Raw genomic sequence first — 11,320 nt, forward strand, 5'->3', positions numbered from 1 at the left:
GTGTTCTGTATTAGGAAACAATTGTTCTATGGATGGTAGAAGACCTTGTTTTCACCATAACAAAATAAGTAATTAGCATTAGTCTGTAATGAAACCTAGTATACAATATTATATGTAACTAAATTACCTTCTGTCTATCACTGATAAAGGTGAAGTTGGAATTTGAATACAAGTCAAGATCTTATCTAAGACACTGGAGAAACCATTTCCATCTTGAAGTGTTTTCACTTTCAACAACAACATATCCCAATGGGTAGGTTCCATTGTTGGAATCAACACCAACTGCACTTAGTATTTGACCTGGGAAAGGTCCCTTCATGAAGGCTCCATCTAAGCCTAAAAATACTCTCAACCCTGCCTTAAATACTTTTTGTAAAGGACCTAAACAGACATATATCCTTTTGAATTTCCTGGTTGGGGATGAAACCACAGGTTCAGAAACTACATCAATCTTTACATTTGTACCTTCGTTTGTCTTTTGTAGCTCTAGTACATACTCTCTCAAAGGTGCGTATTGCTTTACGTAATCTCCTGCAACATTTTTGGTGGCTAATGCTTTTGCCCTAAATGCTTTCTCTTCTGAAATACTAACCTCATATGTTGATTGGAGTTGCTCTTATAGGGTACGAACAGGCAGGCCAAGATTAGCTTCAATCTGATCCATAATTTGTTTGGCAAGAAATGTTTCTGTGCAAGATCTGATTTTTCGTGTTTGGAGGCAGATGTGTTTTTGATTATAGGTCTTAATAAACCAATAGTCCTGTTCACTTGACCTAGATGGATAAAGTTTCCAAGTGCATTTAACTTTATCAGAGTTTACATCTTTACCCTTTACCTTTTTCCCAGAGGTAGGTGTTGGGTTTTGAGCATTCTAACACTCCTAAGTGTACATGAAACCCTAAATACCTTGGATCTATGTTTTCTCTATTACACATGCAAATATGAATATTCCAAGGTATTATCCTAACTAGCATACAAAACATTGATTCATGTGGAATAATATAAGTTAGAAGACATACCTTTTGATGTAGCTTGACTCCATGGAGCTTAAGAGCCTAGTGCCCCAAGTGTGACACCTCAAATGGTTCACACAACATCAAATGCACTTGGAATAACTTAAAGAGAAATGAACCACTTCATGAAATCGACTAGCCCTCACCATTCCATCATAGTCTCTCATGGTGGCCGATTTTGGGAAGAATAAGATGCTTATATAGTGTGTCACAATTAGGGTTACACCATGTAAAGCCTAATTGTCATGGCCTTTCATTTCCATGATCCATGGGTACAAAAACACCATGGAGCATCCATGGAGCATCCTATGGGTTTTAGCCTAACTTGATAATCCACGGAGCATTACCCCACTATACAAGTATGGATGATTTACACAATCAACCCATATATTTAATTAGTCTCCTTTTGATCACTTAATTAATTCCAAATTAATTCTCGACCAATACTAATTAAATAATCTTATTAATATGTTAGAACTTATAATATATTAACAAACCTTAAGCGTTATTTCTCTCATTTTAGTCTATCCAAATGCATGATGTCATGCAACCCAAATGGACCATGCCAATCGGGTCAAGTACATACCAATTATAGTTGTGGACTTAGACACTAATCCAACAGTAGGTCCACCTACCCCACTTGCATGTACAACTACAGTTCCATCACAAATAGCTGTTAATCTACTCTTTTCATTTTTTGTGAATGAGATATTCCTCCTTGCCTCTAAAGCATGCAAGTCGACTTTATCTTTCAATTCTTTATTGGCTTTATATTTCTGCCCAATATGAAAAGCTACCTTGTGCACCTTACCAGCAGAACATAATGTTTGTTTCCCCAACTCTTTGATCATTTCTCTTCTTTTCATGTTGTCCCCTGAGTCATTACTAAGTGAATCCCACTCGTCATTATCAATTACCTCCACATCCTCTTCTTCATCACTCTCTTCATTTCTTTGACCACCCAAACTTTGACATCCAGTGAACTCTGCTTCTGTATCAATATTTAGATTGAAATCCTCCATGTCAACTTCAACATCTTCAATTATGTTGTCCTCATTAATCATAAAGTCACTATCTTCATCTTCATTGTTTTGATTCTCAAACTCAATGTCATCAGGCTCCTCTTGTCTCCACTCATCATTGAAAGGAATATTATCTTGGCCTTCAAACCCATTAAATGGGATGCTATCTTGGTCTTCAAACCCTTCAAAAGGTTGAAAGTTTGTCATTAACTCATCATCTATGTTGATGTTAATTGAAAATTCATTGACTCCTTGATGATCATTATCCATGACAACTCTATACCCCTCATCTGTAAATCCTTCTACATCCTCACCATTGGATTTGTTCATGTCAAGTTCTTCATTCACATCAATCTCTTTGTTAACTATTTTTCTGCATCAACTATAAACAAATTCAGGATGCATAGGATCAACACCCTTACCTTTATCAACTTCACCACTTGCCATTGTTTTTTCACCACCTTCCCAATCCAAGTTAAGTTTTCTACTACAACACGATGCCCCTTTACTATGTTTCAATCTTTAGACCTAGTAAATTCAGTTGTTGCTGATTTGTATAAGGTTAATGCTAACCCTAAAGCACCCCCACCAACATCAATTTGGATTGGAGTTACCACTTTATGAGCAACTACAGGTGATGAGGGTCTAGGAGGATCCTGATTGTCCATGTCTTCTATTATAACCCTTTTTGGACCAGTTTGGGACATAAAATATGTAAGCAAGTTCGTTTGACCATGCTCTATGTACACTTTAATCATTTCGTTATGGGTAACATACTGTGAGAGATTACGCACATCATCATCATTACCTAATGCTCGGAGTCCAAACTCAAATCCCTCATTAGGCAAATGGAAATGGTAATACATGATTTCAGTACCATCATACCCTAATTCTCTCATCATCAAGTCTACTTCATGAACATAAAATTCATCAATGTCGACAACATCAAAGTACCTTACTTGCCCATTAATATACCTGATATTTGGAAACTTTGTGAAACTCCCTCCGTGATGGAGTTCAATAGAGAATATGTTGGGGTAACCATCTTTAAAACATAAAGAGACGATTGTTAGAGAATAGTTTGAAGCTTGATCATCAAATACAGAGTTTTTCAAAGTTTGAATCATATCATAAACTTCTTGAACGTTAACATTCTTTCCAACATTTCTAAGTCCCCACATTTTTAAAAGCATGAACGAAAATCGATTCTCAGACAATGGTTAGGGTTTTTGCGTCTTGCTAAATGAGGTATGGGAGAAGACGAAGGAGTGAAGTATTGTCTGCAATCTTATTAATTGAAGTGGTGGAACGGAGGCTAGGACCTAAAATGACCAAAATGCCCTCACATGGAGGGCATGTGATGGCATTAATGACTCCCAACAAACGGACTATGACGGAATGGACTAAAAACCCATGAAAACCTTGATTTTGGACCTTCAGTGCAAGTTTGAAACTTTTTGGATCCCATCCAAAGGTTTTTGCAAACCACAAGGACCAAATTTGCAGTTTTGTCTATTAGAATTCTATGAGTTATAAATTCAAATATTTAAGACAATATAGAAATATATTATTTTTTGATTATTTATCCGTTTATTTGTATATAATCAAAGTTTATCGAATACATATAGATTAACGAACTTATTCTTATAACCTAGAGAATTATAATATAATTTACTACTCCATAATTATTTTAAAAAAATGCGAGAAGGTTATATTCGGATTTACCAATAATTCGACGTCTCTATCAAACATAGTCAATTTCGTCGCAAAAACTAAGCAAAACGAAGAAAATTAGGATGAAGGTGAAGTGTGAACGCATCGATAAATACAAATACTTTTTCGATCCTTTCCTTATTAAAGATACATCCGCGAAATATCTTCTCCACCGCGCTGTTCGATCTTGGCCTTGCAACCACCTCAGGTAAACCCTCTTACCCTCCTCTTTGCAAATTGAACTTGGATCTTGCGACTATGGTTTTCTTGTGACTAGGGTTGTCATGATCTCCTATTAACTGAGTGCTTATAATGCTCTGACCTCCTTTTAACTGGGCGTTTCAAAATTTGGGTTGTCAACAAGTTTTCATGGAAGACGTATGATTTTGTGCTTTTAAAACGTAATTTCTTGACCTTATCATGAAATATTTGGTATCGCTAACTGAATTTAGTAATCATAGTCGTGGTACTCACACAAAGTTGGGGATAATTTCGTTCTGTTACCTATTGCTTTGTTCGTTATCGGGATTTTGCGAGAACACGTATATGGTCGTTAATTTCATCTTGTAATCACATAATCAATTTTGTTTTGTATCTTATCTTATCACCCTTAAATGATTTCAAATCGTGCTGTAATTTTGTGTAGAATCATGAATTGTTCTTGCGAATCTTATGTAGTCCACCTGTTTGTGAAAATGTTTGTATGAACCAAAACACGGCTAACAAGTTTTCTCGTATGCTTTTCAGTATAAGATCATGGGAAACCTATTCTGTTTAGTTCAAGTAGATCAGTCCACAGTAGCCATCAAGGAAACTTTCGGAAAATTTGATGATGTTCTTGAGCCAGGTTTACATTGTGTCCCTTGGATTTTCGGAAGTCAGGTTGCTGGACAACTCACACTAAGACTTCAACAGTTAGATGTCAAGTGTGAGACCAAAACAAAGGTTTTTTTTTTTTCCTCCTTTTCAAATTAAAATCTTTCCCATTTGTGATAACTTTGAAACTGATATAATTTTCTTGTTTCTCTTTCAGGACAATGTTTTTGTCAATGTTGTAGCTTCAATACAGTATCGTGCCCTAGCTGATAAAGCAAGTGACGCCTTTTACAAACTCAGCAACACAAGGTCCCAAATCCAAGCTTATGTTTTTGATGGTAAAAACCTTATATTTATATTAATCTTTATTCATTAACTTAACGTCTTAACAAGAAACAAACATTCTCCATTTTTTTTTATAGTCATAAGAGCTAGCGTCCCAAAGCTCAACCTAGATGATGCTTTTGAACAAAAGAATGAAATCGCCAAAGCTGTTGAAGACGAACTTGAAAAGGTAACATGATAGAATCAATCTCTATTCTCTAGTCATTAGATATGTATTTACTACTTTACCCCTGAATCTTGCTTCTTCTTTTTTATTCTAGGCAATGTCTGCATATGGGTTTGAGATAGTTCAAACTTTAATTGTGGACATAGAGCCGGATGAGCATGTTAAGAGAGCAATGAACGAGATCAATGCAGGTAAAGTATTTTTTCAAACATTGATTTTCGATAAGCCCCTTGATCTATTTTGGAATTGACACGTTTGGTCCCTCAGCTGCAAGGTTTAGGATGGCAGCTACTGAGAAGGCTGAAGCCGAGAAGATACTTCAGATAAAGAGGGCTGAAGGAGAGGCTGAGTCGAAGTATTTGTCTGGATTGGGTATTGCACGACAAAGACAAGCAATTGTTGATGGTTTAAGGGACAGTGTGTTGGGGTTTTCAGTTAATGTTCCTGGGACAACAGCTAAGGATGTTATGGATATGGTTTTGGTTACTCAGTATTTTGATACAATGAAGGAAATTGGGGCTTCATCTAAATCATCTGCTGTGTTTATCCCACATGGACCTGGTGCTGTTCGTGATGTGGCTGCTCAGATTCGCGATGGTCTTCTTCAGGGTAACGCCACTCACTGATTGTTGACTGTTTTCATACAGTTTTTTATGGTGGTTGACTTTGGGTCATACAGTTTTTTAATGAATGTGTTTATATTGTTTAACTTTGTGAGTTTGTGTATGCTTTATATTGTTGATATGGTATAGTAGGTTTTGAATTTGGTTTCCGGTTTCTTTCTAAAAGAATTTGAGTTTCTGTGTTTGGAATTTTTTATATATGATTTGAAGCTTTTAAAGAATAATGTGAAAGAAATAAAGGAAAAGCTCTAAAGGAAGAATCCAGTCAATCTACCAAAGCTTTTTTTGGTTTGGTTTGTAAAAGGTTTGATTTTTGATATTGGATTTGTTCAATATCACAAATTTTATTTAGGAATGACCCAAAGGTTAATTTTTTTTTTTGGAACTGCCAGTGCTAGCCACATCAGTTCCAAGAAAGCCCGTTTGACTTGTCCAAGGGTGAAAACTTGGCCCATTGGGACCGACAGTTCTGGCCCAGTCCGTTCGTTTCAGTATTCGAAAGCCCATTGGATTGAAAAAGCATGAAATGCCCTCCTTTACCAGAATACTAGTTATGGTATCCACAATGACTTCATAGAATTATAGAATATTCTATATAGAATTTAATCTCAATATTTTATATTTCATACAACTCTTATCATTTTTCCAAGGGTTAAAAAGTTTGTTTTTTTAAATATGACAAATTTGTAAAAATATCTCTTGTGTATGTATTTTTTTGGGGTTTTATTTAAAACCACAATTTTTTTAGCTTCGTGGTCCTTCTGTAATAATTTGTATGTGAAAATAGTCTCTCCAAAAATTAAAATGACTACAATATCCTTGTGGTATTTATTTTTCATTTTTCTTTCATTTCTTTTTAAATCTAATATTAATTTATGTATTTTAATAATTAATAAAATAAGAAGGCTCTCTCTCGTGTTCATCTTCCACTCCGCTGTAAACAATGTTGGACTATCAAACCCTCACTCTCTCTACAATCCTAACACTAAAATCTACACCTCCCGCCGACCACCCATCCCCCTTCTGTAATCACCCACCCCTTCCATTGTCGATTTTCTCTTCAGTAACCTCTCTGCTTACTCTGATCTCCCTTCCTTAATCGACCCTAACTCCCAGTAAATATTCACTTTCTCCCAACTCAAACAAAAAATCTCCAATTTTGCACACACATTACACTACACTTACAATACCTCCAAAGGAGATGTCGTTCTAATCTTATCTCTGAACTCCATCCTCTTCCATGTAGCCTTTCTCGTTGTTACATCTATTGGCATCATCGCCACCATCGCTAATCCTCTATGCACCATTAAGGAACTTGCCCACCAAATCAGGGATTTAAAACCTAAGTTGATTATCACGATTGACGAACTGTTCTTCGAGGTCACTGGTTTTAATCAGTTGATAAATTGATATGGGAAACGTCTTAGATTTAGTAATGAAATTGCTTAACCATGTCGCTTCGTTTCTCAATCTGATGTCACAACGATACTTTACTCTTATGGAACGATATTCTTTAACGCCTCGTTCCCGAGTTTAAGAAAAGAAAAGAAAAGAAAGTCACAGGAGAAAAGAAGAGAAATGAAAGGAAAACAAAAATTTTCTTTCGTGTTCCCGAGTTGGAGAGAAGTGGAAGGAAAATGAATCATTTTGTTCTTTCTTTCCAAATCCTCCCAAATCGGAAGGAAAGTTAGGAGAGAAAGTGATCCTTTCATTTCCCTCCACTTCCTTTCACTTCCATCCTTTAATGAAACTCGGGAACATCGATCTCTTTTATTTTCTTCTCATTTCCACTCATTTCCTTTCCTTTCTCTCGTTAAGTTGAACTCGGGAACGGGGTGTAAGTGTGAGGGTACTGGATGATGAATCCAAGGAAACTCACCACTCCCGTTCTTTTGGTCCATGTGGTTTGAGTAGTGGTGGTTCTGGTTAATGGTGGCGGCTAGGGTTGCGATATGAAGAAGGAAGAAGAAAGAAGAACATAGGTGGTGACGATGAAGTTGAACTAAACCCCCAAAAAATACATACAATAGGGATTATTTTTGCAATTTTGTCTTTAAATATTTATTTAAGGGTTAAAAATTTTCTTTGGAATGACAATTGAATTTCAAATCCATTAAACTTATAATGATAGAATTTCATCCATTAAATAACAACTAAGTTTGTCATCTCATTCAAACTCTCTATGAATGTTCTTAGCACTATATTTGTTTTTTATTTTAATGAATGAATAATAGTTTAATATTAATATAAACTTTATAATAAAATTTCCAAGATATCTGCTTACGTGCCAACATTGTTAAACACTGACTTTCGCATGTGGTGGGCCTTTGTGGGTTGTAGCTTATGGTCTACAAAGCGCCGCTTTGAAATGGACCCACATCCACGTAGACACCAAATTTGGTCCTCTTCATCATGTCAATAAATGGGTTTTTATTTCATTTACTAAAGCCCAATATGACAATCTTATAAGCAGAAACACTCTATCCGGCTTACACCGGGGACTCAGCAGTCCAGGTCCGGTCCAAATCGACGTTCTCTGGTCGGTTCCTATATTAATTATGATCAACTATCCACCACCTGTCTTTGTCTTTGATGTTGACTATTTACAACATCCCCTCTACATCGTTCGAATCAAGATTGTTAATGTTATATATATATATATATATATATATATATATATATATATATATATATATATATATATATATATATATATATATATATATATATATATATATATTTTAATGTTCTTGTTTCAGATTTTGTATATTTTTAGTGATATTATTACCATTTCTTGTCGTTACAAAATAGTAATGATATAGATTATATATATTTGTTTAGCATTTGATTTAACATAATTTTGCTTGATATTTAACCATCTAAAAGGATGACTTAACGACATATTATCTTTCGTTTTAAAATCTGTATATGATACTAATAATTTATAAAGGAGAAATTCAACTTCTCAATATATGGCTATGAATAAGAACTGATTTTACAAATTTAATTGGTCAAAAATCTGATATCATAATCGAAGGAAACACTTTGATTGACATTAAAGATCATTGGTAAAAATAAAAGTCAAACGAATACACTCGTAAGTTTCAGCATATACTTAATTCATGTTTTACTTTGTTTATTAGTTTATATTTATATTTGAAATATTTAATTTGACAACTAAACAAGAGGATATTTATTATAGGCATTGAAAACTTGGCCTTAGATCATATGTTAGACTTTTAGACATTAAGGATGATGCATCCCAAGACTTTCCTAAATTAAGATAAATATGTATATGCACACACACTACCACTTCCTATGTAGCATCTACTTTCCAAGTTGTCATCTGTCAATTTTGCAATACCTTAGTATATAAAAATATATTTAATTTATTTGAAACAAATTATTTTATCATTATTATTTTTATGATTTTAAAACATAATAATCATTTTTTTTCATTGATTGTGAATTTCATTATCTTATTCATTAAGGGTGAGAATAATCAGTTTCAAATTAACTCTAACAAACCTTATTACATTAATATACAATGATAAAACTAAAATGACTTTTTTTATCCCATCTTCTAAACCTAACCTTAGAGACTTCTCACATCAAGAATTAAAATAATACTTCGAAAACATATAATACTGTGTTTTTATTATTTTGTTAGTTAATTATTTAAATATTATTTGAAAATTAATTATTTAGTTATTACACATTGTTTGACAAAAACAACTTTAAACATTATCACATGATCGTTGTCAAAACAAACACTCCTAGTCTCCTATAACGAGTTCATTCGCTTAAACTAGACATTTAATAGTACAAGACAAACCTAGGTTATGAGATATTGAGATACTATTTGGAAATACTTTGTATCTTGTATCGACATGTGAATAGATGTGGCCACGTGGGCCTAGCTTAATTTCTTTTATTAATTTGTGTTTGCTAGTGAGTTTTTATTGACTCTTGTTCTCTATTCAACTTGTATTATTAGAGGCCACAGAGTAATCTCGGCATGCATGGCAGTGAGGTGGCCGACGTATGTAAACAACGCCCCACTTACTTGGTACCGTCCGAAAAGAAGCCATTGTAGCATGGTTGTTCCAATGCTATTCTAGACCGTTCCCTCCAACGGGTTAGTTTTGCAATTTGTTAAACTTATAAGTACAATTTAAACCTTTTCATATTGGGAAATAGATAAGGTAATTAACTTTTCGGTTTGTTCACGTTTGGGTAACAATTTCTTTTTTGTACACATCTAGGTAACGAACTTTTTGGAAGTGTTCACATATGACAATTATGACCGGCAGTAACATGTTACATCCGGTCATAACCGATCATAATGGTCATATGTGAACACTTCCAAAACATTTGTTACCTAGATGCATACAAAAAAGATAGTTACCAAAATGTAAACAAATCGAAGAGGTAAGAGTAAATTACACGAATGGTCCGTAGTTTGAGTAATTTGTGCGTTTGGTCCTTAACTTATTTTTTAACTTGGATGATCCATACTGTTTGTTTTTGTTGTGCGTTTGGTCCTTATCTTACCTCAAAAGACCATTGTGCCCTTTTTTAATTTATTTTTTTAATACATTTTCTTATTTATGTATTTATTTTTTTTATATATTTTAAAAAATTAATAGGCCCCATATGTTTGTATCTCCTCATCCTAAACCTGAAACCACATTCGAGAAATTTAAGCTCGGTCCCACCAGTCATCATCTCATCTCTCATCCTCCTCAACTCCTCTTTCATTTCCATCTTTAATGACATCAACATCTTCACTATCCCTTCTTTTTTCGGTCCTTCAACTCCGGTGAACCAACCCCACAACCCTTCTATTGGGTTGTGGTGGTGGAAAATTCAATGAAGAGACAGTGTGTTGTGGGGTTGGTTCGTCGGAGTTGAAGGACCTAAAAAAGAAGGGATAGTGAAGACGTTGATGTGGGGTCAATTAATTTTTTTAAATATATAAAAAAAATACATAAATAAGAAAATTAATTAAAAAATAAATTAAAAAAGGGCACAATAGTTTTTTGAGGTAAGATAGGACCAAACGCACAACAAAGATAAACAACATAGATCATCCAAGTTAAAAAATAAGTTAGGGACCAAACACACAAATTACCTAAACTACAAGGACCATTCGTGTAATTTACTTTTACCTTTTTGATGTGTTCACATCTGGGTAACAATCTTTTTTTGTATACATCTAGGTAACAGACTTTTTGGAAGTGTTCACAGATGACCATTATGACTAGATGTAACCTGCTATAGCCGGTCATAATGATCATATGTGAACACTTCCAAAAAGTTCGTTACCTAGATTTGTACAAAAAAAAATAGTTACCTAGATATGAACAAACCAAAAAATTAATTACCTTATTAAATCCATTTCCCTTTCATATTTCACATCATCTTTTTACACAATTTTTTAACAATACACCCTTTAAACCTATATTGTCAAGTTTTTAATGTCTCCAACACGAAAAGATCCAAGGCATGACAATGCTAAAAAATGAGTTCAAGCCATGACATGGCTACAACTACCACTTCACAAGATCCACCACACTTTGAACCTTTCCAAATACAATATAACCCTATGTTTCCATCACC

General features: G+C 34.2%; 1 protein-coding gene across 2 annotated transcripts; it reads left to right on the forward strand.

Moving 5' to 3' along the window:
- Positions 1-3,821: 3,821 nt before the first annotated feature.
- Positions 3,822-5,847, forward strand: LOC111892356 (hypersensitive-induced response protein-like protein 1). 2 transcript variants are annotated; one of them, XM_023888410.2, is made up of 6 exons: positions 3,822-3,956; positions 4,496-4,693; positions 4,782-4,902; positions 4,987-5,078; positions 5,170-5,266; positions 5,343-5,847. In XM_023888410.2, the coding sequence occupies exons 2-6, from the start codon at positions 4,505-4,507 to the stop codon at positions 5,699-5,701; spliced, it is 858 nt and encodes a 285-aa protein (XP_023744178.1). In that variant the 5' UTR covers positions 3,822-3,956; positions 4,496-4,504; the 3' UTR covers positions 5,702-5,847. The 2 variants fall into 2 exon arrangements, with proteins under 2 accessions (XP_023744178.1, XP_023744179.1); XM_023888411.3 differs by lacking the exon at positions 3,822-3,956 and adding an exon at positions 4,005-4,149.
- The last annotated feature ends 5,473 nt before the right edge of the window (positions 5,848-11,320 follow it).

This window comes from Lactuca sativa, chromosome 5 (assembly GCF_002870075.4).
Source record: "Lactuca sativa cultivar Salinas chromosome 5, Lsat_Salinas_v11, whole genome shotgun sequence".
Classification (NCBI taxonomy): Eukaryota; Viridiplantae; Streptophyta; class Magnoliopsida; order Asterales; family Asteraceae; genus Lactuca; species Lactuca sativa.